This window comes from Nyctereutes procyonoides, unplaced genomic scaffold (assembly GCF_905146905.1).
Source record: "Nyctereutes procyonoides isolate TBG_1078 unplaced genomic scaffold, NYPRO_anot_genome, whole genome shotgun sequence".
Classification (NCBI taxonomy): domain Eukaryota; kingdom Metazoa; phylum Chordata; class Mammalia; order Carnivora; family Canidae; genus Nyctereutes; species Nyctereutes procyonoides.
Genome location: NW_026575042.1, coordinates 23,539,294 through 23,566,717, shown reverse-complemented (window position 1 = coordinate 23,566,717; position 27,424 = coordinate 23,539,294). Strand labels below are relative to the sequence as shown.

The following is a 27,424-nucleotide window of genomic DNA, read 5'->3' as shown; positions in this document are numbered from 1 at the left end:
AATTAGTGGCCACTGATGCAAAATATCTCATGCAGGTTTTGAGAAGCTATTTACAAAAGAACCATTGTTCTTTTTTTTTTTTTTATAAATTAATTTTTATTGGTGTTCAATTTACCAACATACAGAATAACACCCAGTGCTCATCCCGTCAAGTGTCCCCCTCCGTGCCCGTCACCCATTCACCCCCACCCCCCGCCCTCCTCCCCTTCCACCACCCCTAGTTCGTTTCCCAGAGTTAGGAGTCTTTATGTTCTGTGTCCCTTTCTGATATCTCCCACACATTTCTTCTCCCTTCCCTTATATTCCCCTTCACTATTATTCATATTCCCCAAATGAGTGAGAACATACACTGTTTGTCCTTCTCCGATTGACTTACTTCACTCAGCATAATACCCTCCAGTTCCATCCACGTTGAAGCAAATGGTGGGTATTTGTTGTTTCTAATGGCTGAGTAATATTCCATTGTATACATAAACCACATCTTCTTTATCCATTCATCTTTCGATGGGCACCGAGGCTCCTTCCACAGTTTGGCTATTGTGGACATGGCTGCTAGAAACATCGGGGTGCAGGTGCCCCGGCGTTTCATTGCATCTGAATCTTCGGGGTAAATCCCTAACAGTGCAATTGCTGGGTCGTAGGGCAGGTCTATTTTTAATTCTTTGAGGAACCTCCACACAGTTTTCCAGAGTGGCTGCACCAGTTCACATTCCCACCAACAGTGTAAGAGGGTTCCCTTTTCTCCACATCCTCTCCAACATTTGTTGTTTCCTGCCTTATTAATTTTCCCCATTCTCACTGGTGTGAGGTGGTATCTCATTGTGGTTTTGATTTGTATTTCCCTGATGGCAAGTGATGCAGAGCATTTTCTCATGTGCATGTTGGCCATGTCTATGTCTTCCTCTGTGAGATTTCTCTTCATGTCTTTTGCCCATTTCATGATTGGATTGTTTGTTTCTTTGGTGTTGAGTTTAATAAGTTCTTTATAGATTTTGGAAACTAGCCCTTTATCCGATATGTTATTTGCAAATATCTTCTCCCATTCTGTAGGTTGTCTTTGAGTTTTGTTGACTGTATCCTTTGCTGTGCAAAAGCTTCTTATCTTGATGAAGTCCCAATAGTTCATTTTTGCTTTTGTTTCTTTTGTTTTCGTGGATGTATCTTGCAAGAAGTTACTGTGGCCAAGTTCAAAAAGGGTGTTGCCTGTGTTCTCCTCTAGGATTTTGATGGAGTCTTGTCTCACATTTAAATCTTTCATCCATTTTGAGTTTATCTTTGTGTATGGTGCAAGAGAGTGGTCTAGTTTCATTCTTCTGCATGTGGATGTCCAGTTTTCCCAGCACCATTTATTGAAGAGACTGTCTTTCTTCCAGTGGATCGTCTTTCCTCCTTTGTCGAATATTAGTTGACCATAAAGTTCAGGGTCCATTTCTGGATTCTCTATTCTGTTCCATTGGTCTATGTGTCTGTTTTTGTGCCAGTACCACACTGTCTTGATGACCACAGCTTTGTAGTACAACCTGAAATCTGGCATTGTGATGCCCCCAGCTATGGTTTTCTTTTTTAAAATTCCCCTGGCTATTCGGGGTCTTTTCTGATTCCACACAATTCTTACAATAATTTGTTCTAAGTCTCTGAAAAAAGTCCATGGTATTTTGATAGGGATTGCATTGAACGTGTAAATTGCCCTGGGTAGCATTGACATTTTCACAATATTAATTCTGCCAATCCATGAGCATGGAATATTTTTCCATCTCTTTGTGTCTTCCTCAATTTCTTTCAGAAGTGTTCTATAGTTTTTAGGGTATAGATCCTTTACCTCTTTGGTTAGGTTTATTCCTAGGTATCTTACGCTTTTGGGTGCAATTGTAAATGGGATTGACTCCTTAATTTCTCTTTCTTCAGTCTCATTGTTAGTGTATAGGAATGCCATTGATTTCTGGGCATTGATTTTGTATCCTGCCACGCTACCAAATTGCTGTATGAGTTCTAGCAATCTTGGGGTGGAGGCTTTTGGGTTTTCTATGTAGAGTATCATGTCATCGGCGAAGAGGGAGAGTTTGACTTCTTCTTTGCCAATTTGAATGCCTTTAATGTCTTTTTGTTGTCTGATTGCTGAGGCTAGGACTTCCAATACTATGTTGAATAGCAGTGGTGAGAGTGGACATCCCTGTCTGGTTCCTGATCTTAGGGGAAAGGCTCCCAGTGCTTCCCCATTGAGAATGATATTTGCTGTGGGCTTTTCGTAGATGGCTTTTAAGATATCGAGGAAAGTTCCCTCTATCCCTACACTCTGAAGAGTTTTGATCAGGAATGGATGCTGTATTTTGTCAAATGCTTTCTCTGCATCTAATGAGAGGATCATATGGTTCTTGGTTTTTCTCTTGCTGATATGATGAATCACATTGATTGTTTTACGAGTGTTGAACCAGCCTTGCATCCCGGGGATAAATCCTACTTGGTCATGGTGAATAAGTTTCTTAATGTGTTGTTGGATCCTATTGGCTAGTATCTTGTTGAGAATTTTTGCATCCATGTTCATCAGGGATATTGGTCTGTAATTCTCCTTTTTGGTGGGGTCTTTGTCTGGTTTTGGAATTAAGGTGATGCTGGCCTCATAGAATGAATTTGGAAGTACTCCATCTCTTTCTATCTTTCCAAACAGCTTTAGTAGAATAGGTATGATTTCTTCTTTAAACGTTTGATAGAATTCCCCTGGGAAGCCATCTGGCCCTGGACTCTTGTGTCTTGGGAGATTTTTGATGACTTCTTCAATTTCCTCCCTGGTTATTGGCCTGTTCAGGTTTTCTATTTCTTCCTGCTCCAGTTTTGGTAGTTTGTGGCTTTCCAGGAATGCGTCCATTTCTTCTAGATTGCCTAATTTATTGGCGTAGAGCTGTTCATAATATGTTTTTAAAATCGTTTGTATTTCCTTGGTGTTGGTAGTGATCTCTCCTTTCTCATTCATGATTTTATTAATTTGAGTCTTCTCTCTCTTCTTTTTAATAAGGTTGGCTAATGGTTTATCTATCTTATTAATTCTTTCAAAGAACCAACTCCTGGTTCTATTGATCTGTTCCACAGTTCTTCTGGTCTCAATTTCGTTGAGTTCTGCTCGAATTTTAATTAACTCTCTTCTTCTGCTGGGCGTCGGGTCGATTTGCTGCTTCTTCTCTAGCTCCTTTATGTGTAAGGTTAGCTTTTGTATTTGAGTTCTTCCCAGTTTTTGAATGGATGCTTGTATTGCGATGTATTTCCCCCTCAGGACTGCTTTTGCTGCATCCCAAAGATTTTGAACAGTTGTATCTTCATTGTCATTAGTTTCCATGAATCTTTTTAATTCTTCCTTAATTTCCTGGTTGACCCTTTTATCTTTTAGCAGGATGGTCCTTAACCTCCACGTGTTTGAGGTCCTTCCAAACTTCTTCTTGTGATTGAGTTCTAATTTCAAGGCGTTATGGTCTGAGAATATGCAGGGGACGATCCCAATCTTTTGGTATCGGTTCAGACCCGATTTGTGACCCAGTATGTGGTCTATTCTGGAAAAAGTTCCATGTGCACTTGAGAAGAATGTGTATTCAGTTGAGTTTGGATGTAAAGTTCTGTAGATATCTGTGAAATCTATCTGGTCCAGTGTATCATTTAAAGCTCTCGTTTCTTTGGAGATGTTGTGTTTAGAAGACCTATCAAGGGTAGAGAGAGCTAGATTGAAGTCACCAAGTATAAGTGTATTATTATCTAAGTATTTCTTTACTTTGGTTAATAATTCGTTTAAGTATTTGGCAGCTCCCACATTCGGGGCATATATATTGAGGATTGTTAAGTCCTCTTGAAGAACCATTGTTCTTAAAGAGAAAAATCATTGGATTGTGGGCAGAGGGTAGAAAATTTATAATCTGTTAACTCCTTACAAAATGGAACAAAACCTAGCTCCCTTCCATGAACCATGTCTCTGTTACAGTGAGTTTAGTCAAAAGGTCATTTTTCTTTCTTTCTTTCTTTTTTTTTTTAAAACCTTTTTAGAGACAGAAGACGGGCAGAAGGAGAGAGAGACTCTTAAGCAGGCTCCACCCCCAGCACACACTGATGCGGGGCTTGATCCCACAACCCTGAGATATCACCTGAGTGGAAGTCAAGAGTTGGAGGGCGTCTGGGTGGTTTAGTCAAAGTCTGACACTTAGAATTTGGCTCAGGTCATGGTCCCAGGGTTGTGAGATCGAGCCCGTGTTGGGCTCTGTGCTCAGCATGGAATGAGAGTCTCTCTCTACCTCTTGCTCTGCCCCCTCCACCTGCTCTTTCTTTCTCTCTAAATAAATGAGGGGGCACCTGGGTGGCTCAGTGGCTGTCTGCCTTTGGCTCAGATTGAGATCCCAGGGTCCTATGATGGGAGTCCCACATCAGGATCCCCATGGGAGCCTGCTTCTCCCTTTACCTGTGTCTCTGCCTCACTCTGTGTCTCTCATGAATAAATAAGTAAAATATTTTAAAAAAGTAAATAAATAAAACTTGAAGAAAAAAAGTCAGATGCTTAACCAATTGAGTTACCCAGGCTCCCCAGAAGGCACTTTTCTTAATAATTCCTAGATAATGCTCTTCTATGCACATGCAGTTCTCTCTTTTTTTGATTTTTTTCCATTTTCTTTAAAAATCATTTTCATTTACACTGATAAATACATTTTCAGGTACAACAAAAATTTCACTCTCCCTTCCAATATGGCCACCATGTTGGATAGCAGAAATAAAGAACATTTCCATCAGTGCAGAAATTTCTATTAGATACTCCTGATGTAGAGCTATTTTATGCTTTTTCTATAATATTTCATAATATGGAAGTACCATAATTTATACAATCATCTCCTATTGAAGATATTTATACTAATTTATAGTTGTTTTCTGTCACAAAGCAGCGATCTCTTTGGAAATGTTTTTCTGGACACTGAGAAGTGAAATTGCTGCAGGATTGAATATGACTGGTCTAAATGTAAAAAAAATATTTCCAGATTGCCCTTCTCATGGGTTTACCAATTTACATTTTCACCAGTGGTTTTGGAGGGTACTGTTTCCTGACTTTACTGAAACTCACTGGGTACCATCAACTTTTTTTTTTTTTTTAAGATTTTACTTATTTATTCATGAGAGACACACAGAGACACAGGCAGAGGGAGAAGTAGGCTCCCTGTGGGAAGCCCGATACGGGACTTGATCCCAGGACTGCAATTACACCCTGAGCCAAAGGCAGACACTCAACTGCTGAGCCACCCAGGCGTCCCGGGTACCATCAACCTTAAAGATGGTTGCATAAGGTTGAGTGAAATATCACATCTCTTGATGGAGAGCTCTAATTACTGTTGAGGTCGAGCATCTTATGTATTTTTGTTGGTTATATTTACTGTCTGTTTCTGCCTTTGACAATTTTTCTTTTAGGATGTCTTTCCATTTTTGTACTGATCTCATAGAAGATATTAAATCTTTGTAATATGTGTTAACAGTTGTGCCCTCTCAATTTGTCATTTGTCTTTTGTTTATAGTATTTTAAATTGTTTATAATATCTTTAAGGAGTTTTAAAATTTGAAGTAATCTACATAATAATCAGTTTTTTCCTTTATGCTTTTGCATTTTGTAATTTTTAAGGAAGCCTTTTTGTATCCTTACATTATAAATCCACTTTTATGTATCTTTTTATAATACTTATGTATAGGTTTATTTTTCTATACATTTAGATTTCCAATCTATCTTCTTACCTTGTTTTCCATTGGACAAACTCTTAAGGCCTAGCTTAAACTTGTTATTTTCCTTCTATACCCTTCTCCTTCCCCCTCTTAGTTATCTTAAAGCCTTTTTCTGTATTTTTTTTTTTTTTTTTTTTAAGAAAGAGAGAGGTAAGTGCAGAAGTAGAGAATCTTAAGCAGGCTCCACACCCAGTGTGTAGCCTCTCATGGGGCTGAAGCTTAACAACTCTCAGATCATGACCTGAGCTGAAATCAAGAGTCAGGTGCTTAGCTGACTTGTACTTTTTTGCATTATAAGTACAAATACATCACTCTACACCAATGCTACACAATAGAAATATATCTTGAGTCTCAAATGCAAGCCACATTTTCTAGTAGCCATATTTTAAAAAGTAAAAATAAATAGGTGAAATTAATTTTGATATTTTTGATTTAACCTGATATGTCCAAAATATTGTCATTTCAACATGTAATAAGGATAAAATGTTACTGAGGATAAAATGTTACTGAGGTGTTTTTATTTTATTTTTTTTCCCTGATGTGTATTTTATACACTCTAGTACATCTCTGTTTAGGCTGGTCACATTTCCATTGCTCAAAAACCAGATGTGGCTACTGGCTACCATATTTAACAGCACAGCTCTATACTGTTATTATGTATTTATATGTTTATTTTTCCCATTTTACCATCTCCTCAAGAAGAGAGACATTTTGTTCCTCTTTTTATCCAAGTTTTATTGAAACTAAGAATATATTAGTATTGTGAAATGTTTGGGAAAAGCTAAAATGTCCTTGGGTAACATTAATGGAAGAATAACTTCTAGAATAATGAGCTGTTAATACTGTTCTCCTATTTACCAGGCAGACCATCCCCTAATTATTATTATGTCTAGTCCTTCCATGCTTTTGAAGGGCATTGTTACACCAGATAAAGCCCCGAAAAGAGTGATTAGATTAATAAGGGGTCTTCCAATCATGCCTTTAAGAAACAGCTGAAACCTCTATTTCACTTAGGGTTTGGGAGATAGGGATGGGCATGAGAGAGTATGGTCTTAAAGGGCTTGAAGAGTTGTTAAGAGCAGGAATGAGTCTTTGTTACTCTAAGAGTAGAATAAGGTCAATTAGTAGGAATAACAAGGGGTCAGACGTCAGATAAACTTTAGGAATGATTTTTCAACCATAGCAATCCCTGAAAATGAACTGGTCTATCTAAAGACCAAGGGATCACCCTGTACTGGAGGATTCTAACAGCTCACCTTTTCAGTATAGATGGCAGAAGACTTCTAGCATCACATGGGATAGCGAGAACAAATCCTTCTCCCCCTGTCTACTGCAGTTCCATGAGATCATACCTGTAAGCACATTTGAGTTCTTTAGAAAAGTTGTCACCAAATTCTAAAATATTTGTGTGAAGGTATTTGTGTCTGGCTGTTTGAATATACTTTTACCTCTTTTAAAGAGGTTCTAAAACAATCACTTTAAATTTATAGATTTTCTCTAACCTTTGTATGTCACTAAAAAACCTGGTACTTGCATTTTTTTTCATATTTCAGCCATTAATTTATTTAATATTGTTCACTGTCTTATTTCCTTATATCTTCTGGCTCACTCAGAGATTCTGGATTTCTTTGACCTTGCTTGGAAAAGCCTGATAAGACAAAGATGAAAATCCTGTGTATGTGATAACTATACATTTCCTTGGAAGGGTTGCTAGTGTTGTATACACATTCAGGAAACACTTAGGTTAGTTAATATTCTAATAAGGATTAGCACTTTTCATTTATATTGCTCTTTGCATCTCAGTTCTGAAATACTTTAAAGATAAGCAGAAATCATAATCAATATTAACTCCCTAAACTTCTTTATTAATATTCAGCACATACTCTTTAGGATTGAACCAGCAGCTTATAGCCTTGGTGTGTTATTTTCAAAGAACCAGAAACTTTTATTTTAAGATGATGATTATTATCTCAATTCAACGATTTTGAATTTTTTGGTTTTGTAGGTCATTTTCAAAGTTCAGGAATGCAAGAAAGGGTGTTGTTAGTGTTATATTGGTAAAATATATCAAAGTACCAACTCCTAAATTTGCCAACATTTCCCAGTGAATTTGTAAGAATGTCTTTTCTCCAAAACCTAATATATTTGTCTGTATACTAACTTCTACATAGGGCTATGGAACACACCTGATGAATCACTTGAAAGAATATCATATAAAACATGATATCCTGAACTTCCTTACATATGCTGATGAATATGCTATTGGTTATTTCAAGAAACAGGTAAGTTTTTCACTGTGCAGCCCTGTTCTGTCATTTCTTTTCTTAATATGTACTTAGGTTAGCCTTCATCCAAATAAGTATTTCCCCTAGATTTTTCTACTTAAAAGAAGGACATACATTTATTTTTTAATCCTTAAGAGTAAGCTTCAGATTGTAGTAAAGGGTATGACCAGTACATAGTAAGTACTAAATAAATATTTTTTGAGTGAATGAATGGATGTCATCTATAAATGAAGTATAATACTGCATTCTGGAATTCTAAAACGTGGTATCCCCAGACTAAGGAGAAGTTCCCAGGCTAGGTGAGTAGAGTTCTTCATGAATGAGAGAAATAGATTCAGTCTCTGGAAAGCTTCCATTTATGACAGCAGAAAGAAAATTCTGAAGTTTATGAAGGGCTCCTGACAGTCCTTTGGCAGCATGCAGCAGGCTAGGAGCTTGGCTGTCTTTGTCCTTTCTTACCAGAAGTTTTCAGCTCAACTTTTTAACGCTTATTCTCTGGCTGCATATTTTTTAATAAAGATTTTATTTATGTATTGATGAGAGACACACACAGAGAGAGGCAGAGACATAGGCAGAAGAAGAAGCAGGCTTCCTGTGGGGAGCCCGATGTGAAACTCGATCCCAGGACTCCAGGATCATGACCTGAGCCAAAGGCAGACACTCAACCACTGAGCCACCCAGGTGGCCCCAGCTGCATTTTTTTTTAAATAGTGCTTTATAATTCCTAAACATTTTCATTTCGTTTTCTAACTACAAAAGTAAAGTTATTGTAGAAATTTTGGAAGACACAGTAATGCAGAATGAAGAAAAATCACTTGTACTTCTACCACCCATAGAGATTTACTGTTAATGTTTTGATATATATACCCTTCTAACAATTGTTCTATGTGTGTGTTCATGTGTGTGTGTATATATATATGTATATTATATGTATATATAAATATAAAGCTTGGCTCATATTATATGTAATTTAATAACTTTCTGATTATCATTTATATAATTTTTGATGGTTCTCTGAAGTTTTATGGTATAATTAGAAAATAATTCATTAAACCAATACTACAGTTTTAGGACATTCAGGTGTTTCTTATATTAAGTGTACATTATAAGTATACAACATTAATTTATGAGAACTCTTTGTATATGAGGATATCAACCTTTTATGATTTTTCTCCCATTTGTCAGTTGTTTCAACATTGCTATGACTTTTGATGTACAGATTTTTAAAGATTTCATTACATAAAATCTATTATCTTTTTTTTTATAAGTTTTATGTGACTAGAGAGTTTTTCCTCCTCTGATATCAGATAGTTAATCTCCTATTTGTTTTCTTCTCATTCTTTGGGATGTGTCTCTGACTTTTATAATAAAATTCATTAGGGAGAACTCATTGGGATTGTCAACTGAAGTTTTGAGTGTCAGCTTTCTTAGACTGCAAATGTCTTGTGAAGCTTGAAAATCAGTCATGACTTGATGGGATGAGCACTGGGTTATACTATATGTTGGCAAATTGAATTTAAGTTAAAAAAATAGGAAATCTGTTATGGTTCTTAAATAACTTGTCTGTAGTCCTCTTTGAGGATGATGGCAATGATTGCTTGGAAAATCAGTTTTTGCTGAAAGGGAGGCAGGAAACTGCTGATGATAGTTCTGGATTCCAAAATAACTTACTGTAAAGAACTGAAATAGGTACTATAAGGAAAATTATGTTTATATTATAAATATATGAATATACAGCACCAGGTTATTGCAGATTAAAGTATATAAATGAATATATTGCAAGTAAATGTTACTGACACAACTATACATTATGATGGTCTAGAAATTTTTGCCTATACAGTAGGGGTTTCATTTCCTCAACATCAAAGTTCTAATTATTATATAAATATATATATATATTTTAAAGATTTTATTTAAAAATAAATAAGGGAGGCAGGAAACTGCTGATGATAGTTCTGGATTCCAAAATAACTTACTGTAAAGAACTGAAATAGGTACTATAAGGAAAATTATGTTTATATTATAAATATATGAATATACAGCACCAGGTTATTGCAGATTAAAGTATATAAATGAATATATTGCAAGTAAATGTTACTGACACAACTATACATTATGATGGTCTAGAAGTTTTTGCCTATACAGTAGGGGTTTCATTTCCTCAACATCAAAGTTCTAATTATTATATAAATATATATATATATATATATTAAAGATTTTATTTTTAAGTAATTTCCATACTTAAAGTGGGGCTCCAACTCACAACCCTAAAATCAAGAGTACTATGCTCTGGGATGCCTGGGAGGTTCAGTTAGTTAAGCAGCTTAGGTTGTGAATTCAGGGTCATGAGATCAAGTCCCACATCAGGCTTTGTGCTCAATATGGAGTCTGCTTGGGTTTCTCTCTCCCTCTGCCCCTGACCCTGCTCTCTCTCGCACTCTCTTGCTCTCTCAAATAAATAAAATCTTAAAAAAAAAAAAAAAGGGAGAGAGAGAGAGTTGAATGCTATATTGACTGAACCAGCCAGGCACCCCTAATTATTATATTTTTTTGATAAGCTTTTCTTTCAGAACTTAGATCAGTTCTGATTTGTTGAGAATCCTGGGGTCCCCTTCCCAGTTTGGGAGAAATTGTGCAGTTTATTATTTATTTTATTTTATTTTTTTAAGATTTTTTTTTTATTTATTAGAGAGAGAGAGAGAGAGAGAGAGAGAGAGAGACAGGCAGAGACACAGGCAGAGGGAGAAGCAGGCTCCATGCAGGGAGCCAGACGTGGGACTTGATCCCGGGTCTCCAGGATCAGGCCCTGGGCTGAAGGCGGCCCTAAACCACTGAGCCACTGGGTCTGCCCAAATTGTGCGGTTTAATATAAAACTCAATCTTATATTAATTCTGTTAAAAATCATTTAGTGATTTACTAGGATTTTTTAAATGTCTTCCTGTTTGCACAGTTTGATTTTAATGTTTCTGAACTCCACAGAGGGGTTTCATGTTAATCCTTTCCAGAATGGTATGATGACAACTTGAAAGAAGTGTACTTTGCTGCCTACCATATGGTTTACATGCAGCAGAAATTTGATGCACAACAGCCATTATGAATGAATTTATTTGCTTTGCAGGGCTTCTCCAAAGAAATTAAAATACCTAAAACCAAATATGTTGGCTACATCAAGGATTATGAAGGGGCCACTTTAATGGGATGTGAGCTAAATCCCCGGATCCCATACACAGAATTTTCTGTCATCATTAAGAAGCAAAAGGAGGTAAACATGTGACCAACTCCTCTTCCTTTCCATGCAGGCCAGTCTTCTTTGGGTGAGTTGTGCATCCCTGGGCTGTGTGGATGGCTCTACTGCATATCATAATTTCAGTTTGCTGTGGTTTGTATAGATTTCTTCTTTGATGGTATCCTTGATCTGTTTCCTCTCTAGGCACCATTCCTAAAAGGGTCAACACTTGTTAAATTTGTGTAAAACACAAAACTTGTAAAATATGAGGATATCTTACCTGTACCTTCAAGACCTTTTACACTCTAGCCTCATCGACCCTTCCCAAATTTCCCTCTTGGCTTATCTAAACTCGTCTCTAAAAGTCATTACTGATGCTTTAAGCCTGGTCTTAATACATTACTCCCCTCACTCTCCCAACACACACACAAATTGGAATGCTGCGGCCTGTGTTCAGTTTCTCCTTTGAACTTCTCTAGCACGAGTTTGTTCCACTTACTTGATTTTTGTTATTTTTCCTCTTATGTAGGTATTTATCTCAGGGTTTATTCATGTCTGCTTTTAACATTGCAACTTCTGAAGGCCTGTATTTCTAGGAATTCAGTAACTTGTTATCTGATTCTGGGGTGAGGTCTTTTATGCATATAAACAAAAACAGGAACAGTGAGAGGACAGGTTGATAGATATGACAACATGGTAATTTTACATTTGTCTAAGACAGAAGAAAAGACCATAAAAAGAGCATAATTGGGGAGGGTGCAGAGGCTGTTTATTAAATGAATGAATTTTATGTTAAGCCCAGGATCACCTTTTTGCTACCCCTAGTTTGTTGGAGTTCAGCAATGGGCTTTGAGGCTGTGACATCCCTCATCAATTCCACTTTATACCTCGTTATTCATTCTAGTGTCCTTTTTCCCTAGCAAATAACTGAAAAAGACATCTGTCTTCAACCCATCTTTGTTTTCTGGTTTCTACTAATGTCCCTTAATCCCAATTCTTAGTTGTTTGTCAGACATCATTGACATAACAGGCATAAAACTTGACATAACAGGCACAGGGTCTGGTGCATAGTAGGTGCTCAATAAATATTTCCCTTTTTCTTAAAGGGGAAGAGGGGAAGGCCAGGCTTGTTCTTATGAATGTGAGTGAAAAGCCTTTTTTTTGAGGGGGGGGGTATAGAAAATAAAAACAACCTTTGTTGTGTCTTGCTCAGAGATGCCAGCCTTAGAGAGAATTCCAAATAGGGTACTTGGAGAGTTAATAAAAGCACAGCAGGCTCCTTTCTCTGTCTCTTTCTGAAGAGCTAGCTTTCTTCATTGTTCTCTGGAGTTTAATGAGCAGGTCTGTATTCAACAGCTCTGTGTTCAGCATGAGGGGCTGCTGGCCAACTAGAGCCATCACCAGGCAGTCAGCTGCCCTTCCCTCCTTCCTCCTCTGACAGCACCCATACATCTTTGGTGGAAGCAGAGAGCAGGATTCCCCTGCAGATTCGCCTAGTCCGGATCTGTTAGCTCTTACCACGTACAGGGGGAAGCCACAAATAGCTAGCAAAAGCAGTCAGTTGTTTAGAAGATAATGCTTCCTCCCCTTCCTCTTTCTCCTCTCCTCTTGGATCTCATCTCCCTCTCTCCTCACCTTCCCTGTTTGCCTCCAGCCTTAACACCCACTCCTGAGTGGATGATGGAGGCTGGGAGCTAGCTGTGAACCTAGTTTTTTTCAAAGAAACCTGAAGTCACCATAATAAAATATTGTGTAGGATCTTCTTCCACAGAATTCAAATGATTTTCACAAGGGTCTTTATTCCAACTTTTGAAAACCCCCTTGCCACAGACAGAGACTAATGATAGTAACAAATAAGTTATTTGTATATGGAGGGCTTTCCTGGCCCCTGAAAGTATGCAAGAGCAGAGTAAGTTGTGGTTGTGGCTAGTAGAGATGGAGAGAGAAAGCTAGTACAGTTGGACAGGGGAGCAGGGAGTTGAGGGCCACTTTGTGAGTGTTGACTCCAAGGGGAGAGTGGGTTCCATAGGGGCCTAGCATCATTAGAGGTGTCTTCATGGGAAATATGTTTTGAACTGTAGTAAGCCTGCTAAATCCCAGCAGCATGGGCGAAGATTCAGAATCCAACATAAGTAGATTCATGGGCAGCTAGGATCATAGGTGTGCTGGTGATAAAAGCCACTATATGAGAAAGTGTGAGTAGGTCATGAGCCAGCGGAATTGAGTGTATATATGTGGAAGCGGGGGTGGGGTGGGGCGGGGAGTGCTGGGAGGGGATACTTCTCAAATCTTCATCCAAGTGTGAGACAACAAGGGACTGGATTCAGAGGATCCAAAGTAATTGTGAGGCCAGCCAATGTGATTTCTTTGTAAGAACACCTGCTAAGACTTGGTAGCATATTAAAGATGGGGGAAGATCTGTTTGGGAAGACTAAAACTGAAGGGATGATACAGGAGAAGGATCTGAAGAAAGATGATGACATGGTGGAGAAGTGGACACATTTTCGAAGGAGGTAAAGATAAAAAACTGAAACAGAAGTAAAGTGTCCCCTTTCTCCAGAGCAACCGTGGGAGGCACAGAGGGGTTAAGACGTCATTATGAGTCACTCACCAGGATCCTTCCACTTTCAAGGTGCTTCACAAGGTTTATGGAAGCCATTGGGGTGGGTTATCACATCTGAGAAAAATCCCTGATAAAGAGAAAAAGTTTTACAATTATATTCAAAATTATATTTTCTAAAGGTGTTTAAGAGACTACCATTGGGATTCTCTTTCCAAAAGACTTAGACTGGGGAGGGGTGCCTGGCCAGCTCAGTCAGAAGAGCATCCAATTCTTGATCTTGGAGTTGTCAGTTCAAGCCCCACATTGGGTGTAGACATTACTTAAAAATATTTTTCTGGGATCCCTGGGTGGCGCAGCGGTTTAGCGCCTACCTTTGGCCCAGGGCGCGATCCTGGAGACCCGGGATCGAATCCCACGTCGGGCTCCCGGTGCATGGAGCCTGCTTCTCCCTCTGCCTGTGTCTCTGCCTCTCTCTCTCTATCTGTGTGACTGTCATAAATAAATAAATAAAAATTAAAAAAAAATAAAAATATTTTTCTTTTTTTTTCGATTAATTTTTTTTTTTTTTTTTTTTTTTTAAAGAGAGAGTGTGCATGCGTGCTAGTGGAGGAAGGGGGCAGGGTAAGAGAAACTCAAGCAGATTCTCCATCGAGCTGGATGCCTTGCGGGGCTGGATCCCACAACCCTGAATTCACTACCTGAACTGAAATCAGGAGGGGGGGTTGCTTAACCAACTTAACCCAGGTGCCCCCCCAAAATAAAATCTTTTTTGAAAAAAATAAAAAGACTTACACTCAAATAGACAAAGGGAGAACATCCATTTAGATCTATCCTGTCCAAAGTGACAGCCACTAGCTATATATGGCTTTTGAGCATTTGATATGTGGCTAGTTGAAATTGAAATGCACTTACATATAAAATATACTCTGATTTTGAAGATTTGTTAGGAGTAAAAGAATGTAAAATACACATTTTTTTTCTATAGATTATATGGTGCAGCAAGAATATTTTGGACATAATGGATTAAATAAAAGTGTGTTGTTAAGATCCAATTTTACCGGTTACTTTTTACTTTAAAAAATGTGGCTACAGGAACATTTAAAATTATATAAACAGATTGCATTATATTTCTGTTGCACAGCAGTAAACTAGATTTACCAGGAATATACTTTTACTAGTCCCATTCACTTTAGGAAGCTCTTTGTTTAATTGTTAGGATTAAAATGCATTCATGCTGGAGCCTTTACCAATGATGATACGTTTGAGATCAAGCTGTTAGGAACTGGAATTTTTGTTTTCCTTTGCACCTTCAATTAGGGACTGCTACCGAGTGTTTTTTTTTTTTTCTCTCTTCAAATTTGTATTTAAATTCTCATTAGTTCACATATAGTGTAATAATTGATTTCAGGAATAGAATTTAGTGATTTGTCACTTACATACAACACCCAGTGCTCATAACAGGTGTCCTTCTTAATGTCCATCCCCCATCTAACCCACCCCCTTACCACCACCTCCATCAACCCTCAGTGTGTTTTCTACTGTTAAGAGTCTCTTATGGTCTGTTTCTCTCTCTCTTTCTCTCTCTCTCTCTCTCTTTCTCTTGTTTTTTTCTTTTCCAAAATGCAGTTATGACAGTTAATCTCTGGATAGCTATTTTTAATTATTTTCTTTTTTTTTTTAAATGGGAAACTGCACTGTTTTGGAAATAGTTAACCTTAGTACATTAGGAATTATTGTACAAAACAAACACCTCTCCAAAATCCCTAATCCATCCTGGCTGCTTACACCAGGAGTTGTGTTGCCTCACCAATTTGGAGCTGCTTTTTTTTATGTAAACAGTATGGGTTAGGGCTCATGCCTTGGAATTTTTAAATAATAATGTGTGCCTTCTAATCCAAAAGGGAACAGTTAGTTCCCAGTTGGGGAATGTGAAGAGATCCTGGGGCCGGGGCTGGGCTGGGTAGCTGATGCACAGGGCCGCTTTGCTGTTCCCCAGAGAAGACAGGGCACAGTAACTGGCTTCTGTGATAAAGAGGACAGTGTGCCCTAAGGGCAGTGTGTCCTCTCAATATTGGCTTCTTTGATGGCTGGGGACAAGTATTCAAAGGCGGTTGTGTGAATGCCACTAGAGGGGGCGACCCATAGCAACGTTTTCACACCTTACCTGTTCAGTAGCTTTCACTCTTTCTCACCCTTTTTGTGTCTTGAATGAAGACTTTATTTAGGAGACTAAGACTTCTTGGGTTGACTGATTTCATCCATGGCCACAGACTCTGTCACTATAAACATGTTCTCTTCCTGTCCTTTACAGATCATTAAAAAGCTGATAGAAAGAAAACAAGCCCAGATTCGAAAAGTATACCCTGGACTTTCCTGTTTCAAAGATGGAGTTCGACAGATCCCAATAGAAAGCATTCCTGGAATTAGTACGTACAGACCTTTTGTTCGAAGCAAAGTCTTTTGGTGATGCCATGAGATGTGTTTGAAACCATTGCCAGGGTGCAGCGATTTGGAGAGCTTTTTGCCTTGCCTGTCTCCATCTGTGGTGTTTGTAGTCTTAAGAAGGGAGGACTTTTCCTTTGTGCTTAGTGCAAACAAATCAAGGAGAACAGGGATCCCTGGGTGGCGCAGCGGTTTGGCGCCTGCCTTTGGCCCAGGGCGCGATCCTGGAGACCCGGGATCGAATCCCACGTCGGGCTCCCGGTGCATGGAGCCTGCTTCTCCCTCTGTCTGTGTCTCTGCCTCTCTCTCTCTCATTCTATGTGACTATCATAAATAAAAAAAAAAAAAAAAAAAAAAAAAAAATTAAAAAAAAAATCAAGGAGAACATAGATGACCCCGTCTCATAGCTGTTAATATCCATCATTTTTTCAGAGATGGCTATGTATAGCCTGGGGGGGAAGTCCACTTTTACAAATGGGGAAATTGAGTTGCAAAATGGTTAAGTCCTTTGACCTCATAGAGCACATGGCCTGCAGCTGTCAGAATGAGAAGCAGAGGCATGCTACTCTGCAAACCTGTTACTGTTTGCATCCTTGCTCATCGCTGTCATCGTTGCAGCCTGCAGAGGCCCCTGCTTGGCCAGATTCCTCTCTCCACATTTCAAAAAAAGATTATTGGAAAACATATCATTTGTTTGGAGTTCCCTATTTTCGAGTAGTTTCCCCAGGGTTCTTACCTGTGAGTGTTAGAGATGAATCTTCTTTGGTGAAAATATGTAATATAGCTGTTTTTGAAAGCTATTGAGTAGCCACACTTCCATTTCAAATCCGAGATCTTCTAGTATATTGAAGATTTAATACACGACACAAAACCAAACACACTACAGTTCTCCAGAAAAAAAAAATAAGACCCTATTTGGGCAAGTGATATTCCTTCAATACGATAGCTACCCTATAACAGATCTTATTTTTACTTATAGACCTAGAAATTTCACTTCCCCTATATTATCCCTGTTAAGGGCAGAATAGCTGTCATATTGCTGAATGCCTATGTGTGCGAGGCATTCTTCTGTTTAGTTTTTTACATACATCCACTCTTCTCAAAAGGAATGACGGCATCTAATTTTTAGAGTTCTGCCTTATAGGTTGATAAATTATAGAGGCGAATTGTTAAGTAACTTATCTAGGATAAATTAGCTTTTTTTTTTTTTAAAGTTTCTGCTTGCCTTTTTTTTTTTTTTAAAGATTTATTTATAAATGAGAGAGAGAGAGAGAGAGAGAGAGAGAGAGGGAAAGGCAGAGACACAGGCAGAGGGAGAAGCAGGCTCCATGCAGGGAGCCCCACGTGGGACTTGATCCTGGGTCTCCTGGATCAGGCCTTGGGCTGAAGGCGGCGCTAAACCGCTAAGCCACCGGGGCTGCCCCAATAAATTAGCTTTTAAGGAGAGAGCAAGAAATCAAGTCCAGGTCGATTGGACTTAGGCTGTGTTTTCTTTCTGCTGCACTAAACCATCTTCTATTAAAAGCAGGGTCTTTGCCAAATAAAACAGAGACCGGGACAAAGTTTGTCCTAACCTAAAAATAACGGTTTAATTCTTTCACCTGGTGATTAGCAAAAAATGTTGATTTAGAGTTTAAAATATACATACACCCCCAGTCCTGGATGTCTTTGTTTTTTTATGCTTTCCTCTGAAAAGTTGGGAGTTCCTGCTTTTAAAAAACACTAACAGAAAGTGCTGTTGGCCGTCTTGGAAATGTTTCACGCTGCAAACTGTAGAAGGAAGTAACTAATTGCAGTTGATTTCTGTCTCTTCCCAGAAATAGACTTTTACTGAGGCATGCTTATAATTTATCTTATTTTTGATAAGTATTTTGTTATTCTCTTGACCAAAAGCAGTTCTCATTTAGTGTTTAATTTCGTTGATATATAGGAGAGACAGGCTGGAAGCCGAGTGGAAAAGAGAAAAGGTAAGTAAGATGGGTGAGAGGACATGAAGGGAAGTGATTTTTCTTTCCTCTCAGCACCTTAGAGGAAGTGGGCAAGCTGCATGTAATCACCCATTACAGCACTTGCTATGTTTCAGTTTTCGTTAAAAAATTCTGGGATGGTTCCCATTTTAGGTTTTTGTAAAAATAAGCGGAATAGGAATCGCCTGGCAAGAGGGCAAAAAACTAATCATTGTTCCCTGTTGTTACTCTTTTCCTTTCAAGTAAAGAGCCCAAAGACCCTGACCAGCTTTACAGCACGCTCAAGAGCATCCTCCAGCAGGTGAAGGTGGGTGTTTTCTTTTCATTCACTACATGCAGATATTTTTGAAATGATTTCCCACATGGAATTTCCATATTAGATACCTTACTTTTTTCTTTACTCAAGAGCCATCAAAGCGCTTGGCCCTTCATGGAACCTGTGAAGAGAACAGAAGCTCCGGGATATTATGAAGTTATAAGGTTCCCCATGGGTAATGCCATTAACCTTTTCTAAGTATAGATGTAACACTCTCTGGATGGCGGTGTGGGGGACAAAAGGTTGCTGAGGTTGATTGGTGCTCTTCTGTTGTAGGGTAGAATGTGTGCTGGGTGGTGGGATTCCTGCACCCATGGAGGGGCAGTGGTATAGAGCAGAGTCATAAAGGACAGGTGGGTGGCTGTGTTGTTTAGATGTGCCTGCAGCCGACAGCGACAGCGCTGGAGGCAGACAGCCCAGGTGGGGAACTGCACGTAGCACGAGATGTGAACCCGGCTGTTTGGACAGAACTTTGTTTCTGTTCTACCTGATGGGTTGCAAATGGAAGACTTTAGGTTATCGTCCTGACGTATTTTGAGCCCTTTGAGGGTCTTTAAAAGCGATACAAAGTTGGATTAAGCTGCTTGCCTGCTATACTAGCGGAGGGAGAAAGTCTAGTAACTCAGTTCTCGATTTTCCATGCTCTTGATGGATACTATTAGTGTCACTATTTATACTCCCTTTAAAAGCTTTGTCCCACATCCAAGACCAAACAAAAAATTCCTTTAGAAATGTAGAGTTGTGGAATTTGCTGCTGTGCCGACCCATGCTAAAGTGATTAATTGAAGTAATTGAGCATCCGATTAAACTAGTTCGGCATTGTGTAGATGATAGACAACTAGCTGAAATGTTTTCAGTCAGTGGTGTGGCCATTATTTTGGAGACAGCCTGTGTCTTCTGTTCCTTTTCTATCTACTTGCAGTCTGTTCTTGGTACTAAGAAGGTTTTAAAATCTGAAAGGAAGAACAAAAGGGATACTTTCGCTCCCTGATAAGAGAGTTATTTGTAGGTGTTTTCGATAGCATTAATTTTCACATGAATGTTCTATAGAGTCATTATAATGGTTTTGGTAGTCTGTACTCCATAAAGTGGACCCACACCCATATGCTTTTCTCTTTTCTCTCTGCCTTCTCTTTATTTCAGTTATGAAAACTGAAGTGTGAGGGTTGAGTGAGTCTAGAATTCAGAATGGAAGAGAGTTTGGGGAATTTTCTTTTCTCTTTTTCCTTTCTTAAAGGTTTTATTTTTAAGTAGTTTCTATACCCAAAACAGTCGCTCGAACTCACAGCCCTGAGAGATCAAGGGTTGCAGGTCCTGCTGACTGAGCCAGTCACATGGCCCTCAGTCTTTTGTATCATGTAAAAAATGTGTTAAAACTCTTTATGCCCATTTCCAAACTTAACTGACCTTTGCATCCTCATCCCCTGGACCATCTCAGCTTCTTTTAATGAAACTCTCATAGGAGGTTGTATGACTCTGGGGAGAATAACTAGCTTTCAGCCCTGCTCATGTACACTCTGAAGACCTGCAAAGGTAGGTCCAGAAGATCTTGTCTGTCATCGCCTACTCTCAGCCTGCTTTCTGGAAGTGTTTTGCTTGGTCCAGCCTGGGAAGGGTATGAGCCTCTCCAGTTGGATACCACCTATGTGCATGGCTGAATGCTCATGAGGGGAATGTCAGCCCCTTTGAGCAAGACCAGTGGTGGACTGAGGTGTGTTCTAGACAAAGTTAAAACAGTGGACGGTGCTGTTTAGGGGAGCAATAGTATTTTTCTTTGAGTGCCTCTAGGTGCTGCTGAGTGAAATGTGTAGTCTTGCCCTTAAGATAGTCATGTTTTTGAGAACAAGATTGACAAATCAGTAATTTTACTTTCCTCCATTATTGCCTTCTCAGCTTTTTCTAAAATATTTTTCTTCTCTTTTTCTTGTGCTCTCAAAAACTCTTTTTCTCCCATATGAATGAGGTCTAACTTGTGTCATTTGGGGAATCTCATTCAGAACATTGTCTGAATAGTTTAGTCCAAGCTTGTCTTCTTACCATGCATGGATTGCTACACAGGGTTTTCCTATTTATCCAGAACTCCTGAGTTGGTGGGAGGGATGAAGGTAGAATAATTTAATGAGTAGAATAGTTTTATGGAGACATACGTGGTATCACTGATAATTAATCACCTTTTTAAACCCATGTCATTTGATCAGCTAAGCCCTCTAATAAAGCTAGAGGAGAAGGATGTTATTTGTAACTTAATAGAATAGAAATATAGAAAGGAAATATGCAATATGCAGAATAGATTGTAATTATTCTGAAAGATCCAAAAACTTCTATTTTGTTTCTGCTATATTTTAGGCTCTCCCCAGCTCTTACTTCCTCTCTTCCAGTTAATAGCTTGAAAGCTTTTGGATAAACATCTTTGTATTTATTCTTTTTTTCCCCTTTTGGTTACATAGCTCTTTATATATTGGACAGCATATCTTAAGTGGTAGGCATGTAGGTGGTAAGGTAAATATCTAACTTTACCTGGAGAGGCACAATTAATTTCATTGCTCTTTTTTTCATTTTATAAGAAGACATCTTATTCTCAGTCACAGTGAGGTGAGACATCTAGTGGGTTATTTGCTGAGCCTTTATAAAGTATCTTAACACTTGCCAATTTATCTCACCTTCCAAACTGTTGTAGTTAGAGAAGAAAGAAAATTAAAAGTTGTACTTACAGATGTGATGGCATACCACTACCCAAGAGAAGCTTTAGTCAAAGGCAAAAGTACACATTTCCCATTTTTTCTTTGGTGTTTTATGGTATATTTAAGATTTTGATGTAAATGAATTCTCCCCATTTTTGGATGTTGCACATAAATTTATATATTTCACTAACAGATGACCCTGATGTATTTAGTAAGTTTCTTTCCTTCTAGAAAATTTGATAATATAGTGGGAATTGGGGTTATTGGTAGAGGTGTTTCTTTAGTAATTTTGACTTATTTTTCCATGCACAGTTAATATAATTTTTAATGACAGAACCAGACTCAGAGACAGGTAGGGACCAATAAGTAAATGAATGTTAGTATCTTCTTTTTTAAGATTTTATTTATTTATAATTTTTAAAAAAGATTTATTTATTTATTTGAGAGAGATATAGAGAACTAGAGCCAGAGGAGAAGCTGAGGGTGAGGGAGCAGGAGAGAAATAGACCCCGGCTGAGCGGGAAGCCTGATACAGAGCTCCATCCCAGGACCCTGAGATCATGACCTGAGCTGAAACCAAGAGGTGGTGACATAACCGACTGAGCCACCCAGGTGCCCCTGTTCATATGAGAGAGGAGAGGGAGAGTGTGTGCACATGGGGGGAGGGGCAGAGGGGAAAAGAGAGAAAGAGAGAGAATATGAATCTCAAATAGGCTCCACCCTCAGCGCAGAGCCTGATGTAGTGCTCAATCCTATAACCCTGAGATCATGACCTGAGCTGGATTCAAGAGTTGGACACTTAACTGAGCCACCCAGGCACACCCAAATGTTAACATCTTTTAATCTTTATGGAATTCTTTAAATCAGTTCTAAGAGTGAGAAGTAAACAAGCTCCAGAATATTCTTACAAGTTTAGATAAAGTACTGTTTTCATTTGTAAAATAATACAATTTAAAGCAAATAAATATACTGGGGAAATATTTTTATAATAGTCTCTCAAGGCTTACTTGCTTTAGAAAATAAATTATTGTTTTTTTTTTTTTTTTTTTTTTACTGCCTGTGATTCTTATTTCATGAACAGAGCATGAAACTAAATTCATTTGAACTATTTCATATGCAAGGATACTGTTTTATCTGTAGACTTATTTATGATCAGTTTTTCTACTTTAGTTCTGTCTCTACAGCACCAAAATGAACTGTGAATTTAATGAAACAAACTCAGTCTTATTGTTTGGATTTAAGTAATGAAACGATTCAGACAAATGTTCCACCTGCTGTATTCCGTGTGGATAGAGCCTCTTCTGTATAATTCTGAATGAATAGCTAACAGTGCTCAGTTTATACTTTTCGCTGCTAATCTACTTAGCTTCCTTGTGCTGAATAGGGGATTGGGCCAGATGACTAATAATGGTCCCTTCAATGTGAAAATGCTGTGATTTTACACAAGAAGCCCTCACAACAGAAACAACATAAGATTTAAGAACTGTTTGCCTTGATCCTATGACTGTCTCCTAATGGAGGGCATTGGGATGGTAAAAATGTAGCCAAACTGATGACATACATTTCTCTCCCTGTCTCCCTTTTGTCAACTGGTGTTTAAAAGGAGTCAAAGATTGCTAATATTTTTTTTTCCTGTGCAGATCTGAAAACCATGAGTGAACGGCTCAAGAATAGGTACTACGTGTCTAAGAAATTATTCATGGCAGACTTACAGCGAGTCTTTACCAATTGCAAAGAGTACAACCCCCCTGAGAGTGAATACTACAAATGTGCCAATATCCTGGAGAAATTCTTCTTCAGTAAAATTAAGGAAGCTGGATTAATTGACAAGTAATTTTTTCCCCCTCTGCTTCTTAGAAACTCATCAAGCAGTGTGCCTAAAGCAAGGTGGCTTAGTTTTATAAAGAATTGGACATGATGTATTGAAGATACTTGTAAATGTAATAATTAGCACTTTCGAAAAACAAACAAAAAAACCTCTTAGCTTTTCAGATATGTATTTAAAGTGAAGTCATAGAACATTTTTATTTTATGGAATAGATTTTAATCTATTTACTACTCTTAATGTAAATTTTCTATGGCATGTCCATTAGCTGAATATTCAATAATAGATGATCAGGGGTTTCCTCAAAACCTGTGTATGAGGAAATTGCACATAGTACCAAGATTTGGGGGAATGCAGAAACCTTTCAGACCATGAATGTTTCCATTTTTTTCTAATGGAATGTGAGAGTTTATTTTTATTTTATTCTGAAGGACTTTAAGGAAGGGATACATGATAAAGCCTGTAAAAGGTGAAATATGTGATGTTTGAAGTCTCATTGTAGACATTTTATATATATTTTTTAAAAACACTCATCTAGATGAGGTGCTTTGAGCAGTTCTGAAAAATGCAGTTCCAGAAAAGTAACTGCCTTGATTCCTAAGGAAGAAATTCTAAATAATGCAAACTTTTTTATAAGCATCTGGGTTTTTGATAATTCTGTCTACTTACAATAAACTTGTGAGCACATAACCACTATTTTAATAATTATTTTCTCTACACAAATGTGTAATATTATATTTGACTTTGCTTATGCAGGCCATAAGTTCCAAAAGGCAATCTCCTGATGCACAGAGGCATATGTTTAAAAACACTTGAGATTGAATCAACATGCTTTAATAAGAAAAGATGCATAATCTACATATGTATCAAATTTGGTGAATCCTTGTTCTAACGAATAAGGATTTTTTTCTCCTTTTCTATGATATACACAACCCCACTGATAATGTATTAAGTGAACATTTTTCCTTTTCCATCTCCAGATTATATTCATTGTCTGAGGTGAATTAAATCACCAAAATTTGCTGTCAGTATTTTAACACCTACATTGGAAGACAGACCCAGGGTAATATCCCACTAAAGTCCATCATGCAACCTTATTAACTGGTCTTGGGATTCCGGCTTAGTGCTTGGGTTTATTTCCTGATTAACACTACATAGAAAAGTGGGACATCTGCCATCCCAACTCTGGGAGAACCAACTAATATCAAACAAATGAAGGCCATTTTGATGGTCTTTGACACTAATTTTTATGATACAAATTTATAAACTGATTTTTGTAAAGGACTAGGTTTTAAAAGTATATTTAACTTGATGTTTTCTATCAGCATAAATGAATTAAAATGATCATTTAATAGTTGTTAAAAACAGTTGCCAGAGATAATCTGCAAGAAGGAAGAAAATCTGCAAATGGCTGTTAAGTGGGAAGTATTATGTTTTTAAGATGTAAGAGATATTCAGAATGCTCACACTGAAAATTGCCTCAACTTTTTTAAGTATAAGAAACCACCCTGAGTGGCATCTAGATTTCTAATGAAGAATGATGATACAGTTTGGATTAAGTATCTTGGACTGGTTTTAAACAGTGCTTTGTACTGAATCTGCTGAAGCATCTGTCCAGCTTGGTATCCTGTGAAAGTTTGTTATTTTCTGGGTAGACATTCTTATAGAGTATTGTCTTTAAAATCAGATTGTCTCTTCTATATTGAAAGCATTTTTATGTTTTCTAATTTAAAAATTAATATTTTCTTATAGATATTGTGCAATAAAGCTGAAGTAGGATGTGTGGTTTTTGCAAATGCTTTAACAGCGGATAAAATTTTACATTTGTAAAATTAATATATTGTACTGGTACAACATAGTTTTAAATTATATTTTAAAAAGCTCTCAGTTTGGTGTTGTGTTTTCTTCTTCTAGCCCATTAAATTTAACAGGGCAAGTGTATGATCTGGTTGATGACCATCGACTATGTCCATAATTCTTAGATTTTAGGCGTCTTGTTGAAGATGTTTAGAATTGTTGCGCTTGTTAGAAGTTTCATAAGAATTCACAGCCCCACCAGTGAGAAAAGTTCATGAGACACTTGAGTGTGTCTGTGTTTTTTGGGTGGTCCACTGTGCATCTTGCCCACTGTCATTCATTAAACAAAAAAAATCCCAGTGAAAGAAGAGTGTTATTGGTTTAGAAATTAAAGTTTTTTCCCAGTTTTTCTACTGTGCATCTGTGAAATAGATCAATGAAGACATAAGAAATACAGCTGATTCTTACATATTTCATAATGAGCTTATAATGTCATTCAAAATGCTGACTGCATGAAGGAATACTGTATCCTGTTGGGAGTATGAGAGAACCCACCAAAGAATACTTTTTCTTTCTGAATCCTGAACCAAGTGAGAAGTCAAAAGAATAAGGCATATGATGGCAAAAATATCTTTATTAATAATAAAATGGACATTGGAGAATATGGCTTATATATCTGTGGGAAATGGACTAATATAGAACCCATGAATGTGATTGGCTCACCAATAGCTTTGCACCCCTGTCAACTTCCCCTCCAAGGGCAGGGCCTTTGCCATTAAATTTAGTGCATAGCCAACAACAATGGTGCTCTCTGAAGGAAGGCCCACTCTGAAGACGCACAGGTGAGGGAGCAGCCATACAGGACAGTCCAGGGCCTAAGTAACTCAATTAGATAATTCCCTTACAGGGGAGGGATAAATAAGGGCAGAGGGAAGCCACAGGGTGATGTCCTTCCTTCTAAGAAATGTAAACATCTGGATTGTAGAATATGTCTCCTTTCCACTCCATTCCCGTATATCCATATAAAACATTGCTATAAAGTTGTATTATTCAACACATGTAAAAACTGGTTGTATTCATTAGAATAGTGAAAAGAAGACTTGGAGGTTTTCATATTACCTAGAAGTGAAATTTAGAATTATGAAACCTAAGAAGTAGAAACAAGATCAGACTGAGGCACTCTGGGCAGGTTAATAACGTATCACCGCTTTTAGCTGATATTCTTCAGACCAACCTCACTATTTTAAGAGATTCTAAGAGCTAAAAAGGCAGGGTTGTGGAAGGCAGCCTGTGGTCTTTTCCATATTGTACTGGACTGGTCTGTTTTGTACTGGTCCAGCCCTCATTAATTAGCAATCTCCTCTTAGCAAAGTAGAAATAATACTTTGGAGGGAGGGCTTCAACAAAGTAGAGAAGATGCTGAGAGGAGATGAGAGAACACCCATAAGTGTCATGAAAAGCTTTCTTATGTAGTTTATTTATGCCTTGGTTTCTTTATGGGAGTATCTTTACTTTTTTTTGTGGAAAAAAGCTAACAAAGCTAGAGATTTTCTCTGTGTTTATTAGAAAGTAGTATATTTCAACAAGGCAGAGAAAAGCAAGGAAACCAAAAGGCAGTGCTCCTACTCTTCCTTGTTATTGGGAAGTCCAATACAACCTTGGTAGAATTAGTTTAAAAAGATGAGAAACTACATGTCTAATTTGTATATATATGTGTGTATGTATAATCTAAGCTGAATCGAAGGTTGTCAGTTTTAACTTACGAAGGTTTGAAGTTCTTTAAGAGAAATCCCTTGGAGAATTTGTTGGAAGGTAGGGACCTTCTCAAAGTCATGCACATGTTCATGCATATGCACTTTCTGCATATCATCTTTCTAAACTTCATTGGTCTCTGTTATTTGCTCTTTGTTAACCACCCACTTTCTACAGTTAAGAGATGGGTATCCTATTTATGCTTAAAATATCTTAAGAACAGAAAATCTGCCTTTTTCCCCCAATAGAGCAGTCCAGCAACAGAATAAGCAAAGGGCTATAAGAAAGTGCTTAAGTTTGGTTAATGTTGATTGTTTTAAAGAGTTGAAGAGAATACACACATGGTTTATATGGATTTTGTGATCAAGTTCTAATTCAAATTTTCCCCTCCATACAATGCTATTAATTCAGTGTGCCAGCACGCTTCTACTCAACACACTCACTTGTGCAGCTGTAGCTTGTTTTGTGGTAAACTCAACATTCCTCCTATGTTTTTAACATTAAAAAAGAAATTGAAGTATAATGAACAATAAACATGCAATACACAGTATCATACAAAACACCTATAATACAATAGAATATACAGGTCTCAGGTATAAGGAAAAAGAAGTATTAATTTTACACAAACTTTTTCAGAAAAGATGTGGGAAGACTTCTGAAATCATTTTATGAGGTCAGTATTGTTATCCTGATATTGAAGCCAGGAAAAAAAAATTGTAAGAGAAACTTTGGTCTAACCCTCACACACACAGATGTAAAGATCTTTTTCTTTTTTCTTTTTTTTTTTTTTAAAGATTTTATTTATTTATTCATGAGAAACCCCCAGAAAGAGAGAGAGG

The 27,424-nt window shown here is 37.8% G+C and overlaps 1 protein-coding gene across 2 annotated transcripts in view; it reads left to right on the top strand.

Annotated features, from left to right (window-relative positions):
- Positions 1 to 24,923, top strand: part of KAT2B (lysine acetyltransferase 2B) — a 104,180-nt gene extending 79,257 nt beyond the window's left edge. For both annotated transcript variants that reach the window (XM_055321093.1, XM_055321094.1), the window contains 7 exons: positions 7,902 to 8,012; positions 11,135 to 11,278; positions 16,117 to 16,231; positions 18,178 to 18,214; positions 18,458 to 18,521; positions 18,621 to 18,705; positions 22,852 to 24,923. In XM_055321093.1, coding sequence (XP_055177068.1) covers positions 7,902 to 8,012; positions 11,135 to 11,278; positions 16,117 to 16,231; positions 18,178 to 18,214; positions 18,458 to 18,521; positions 18,621 to 18,705; positions 22,852 to 23,045 — 750 coding nt within the window. In that variant the 3' untranslated portion in view covers positions 23,046 to 24,923. The remainder of the gene's footprint in view (positions 1 to 7,901; positions 8,013 to 11,134; positions 11,279 to 16,116; positions 16,232 to 18,177; positions 18,215 to 18,457; positions 18,522 to 18,620; positions 18,706 to 22,851) is intronic.
- The last annotated feature ends 2,501 nt before the right edge of the window (positions 24,924 to 27,424 follow it).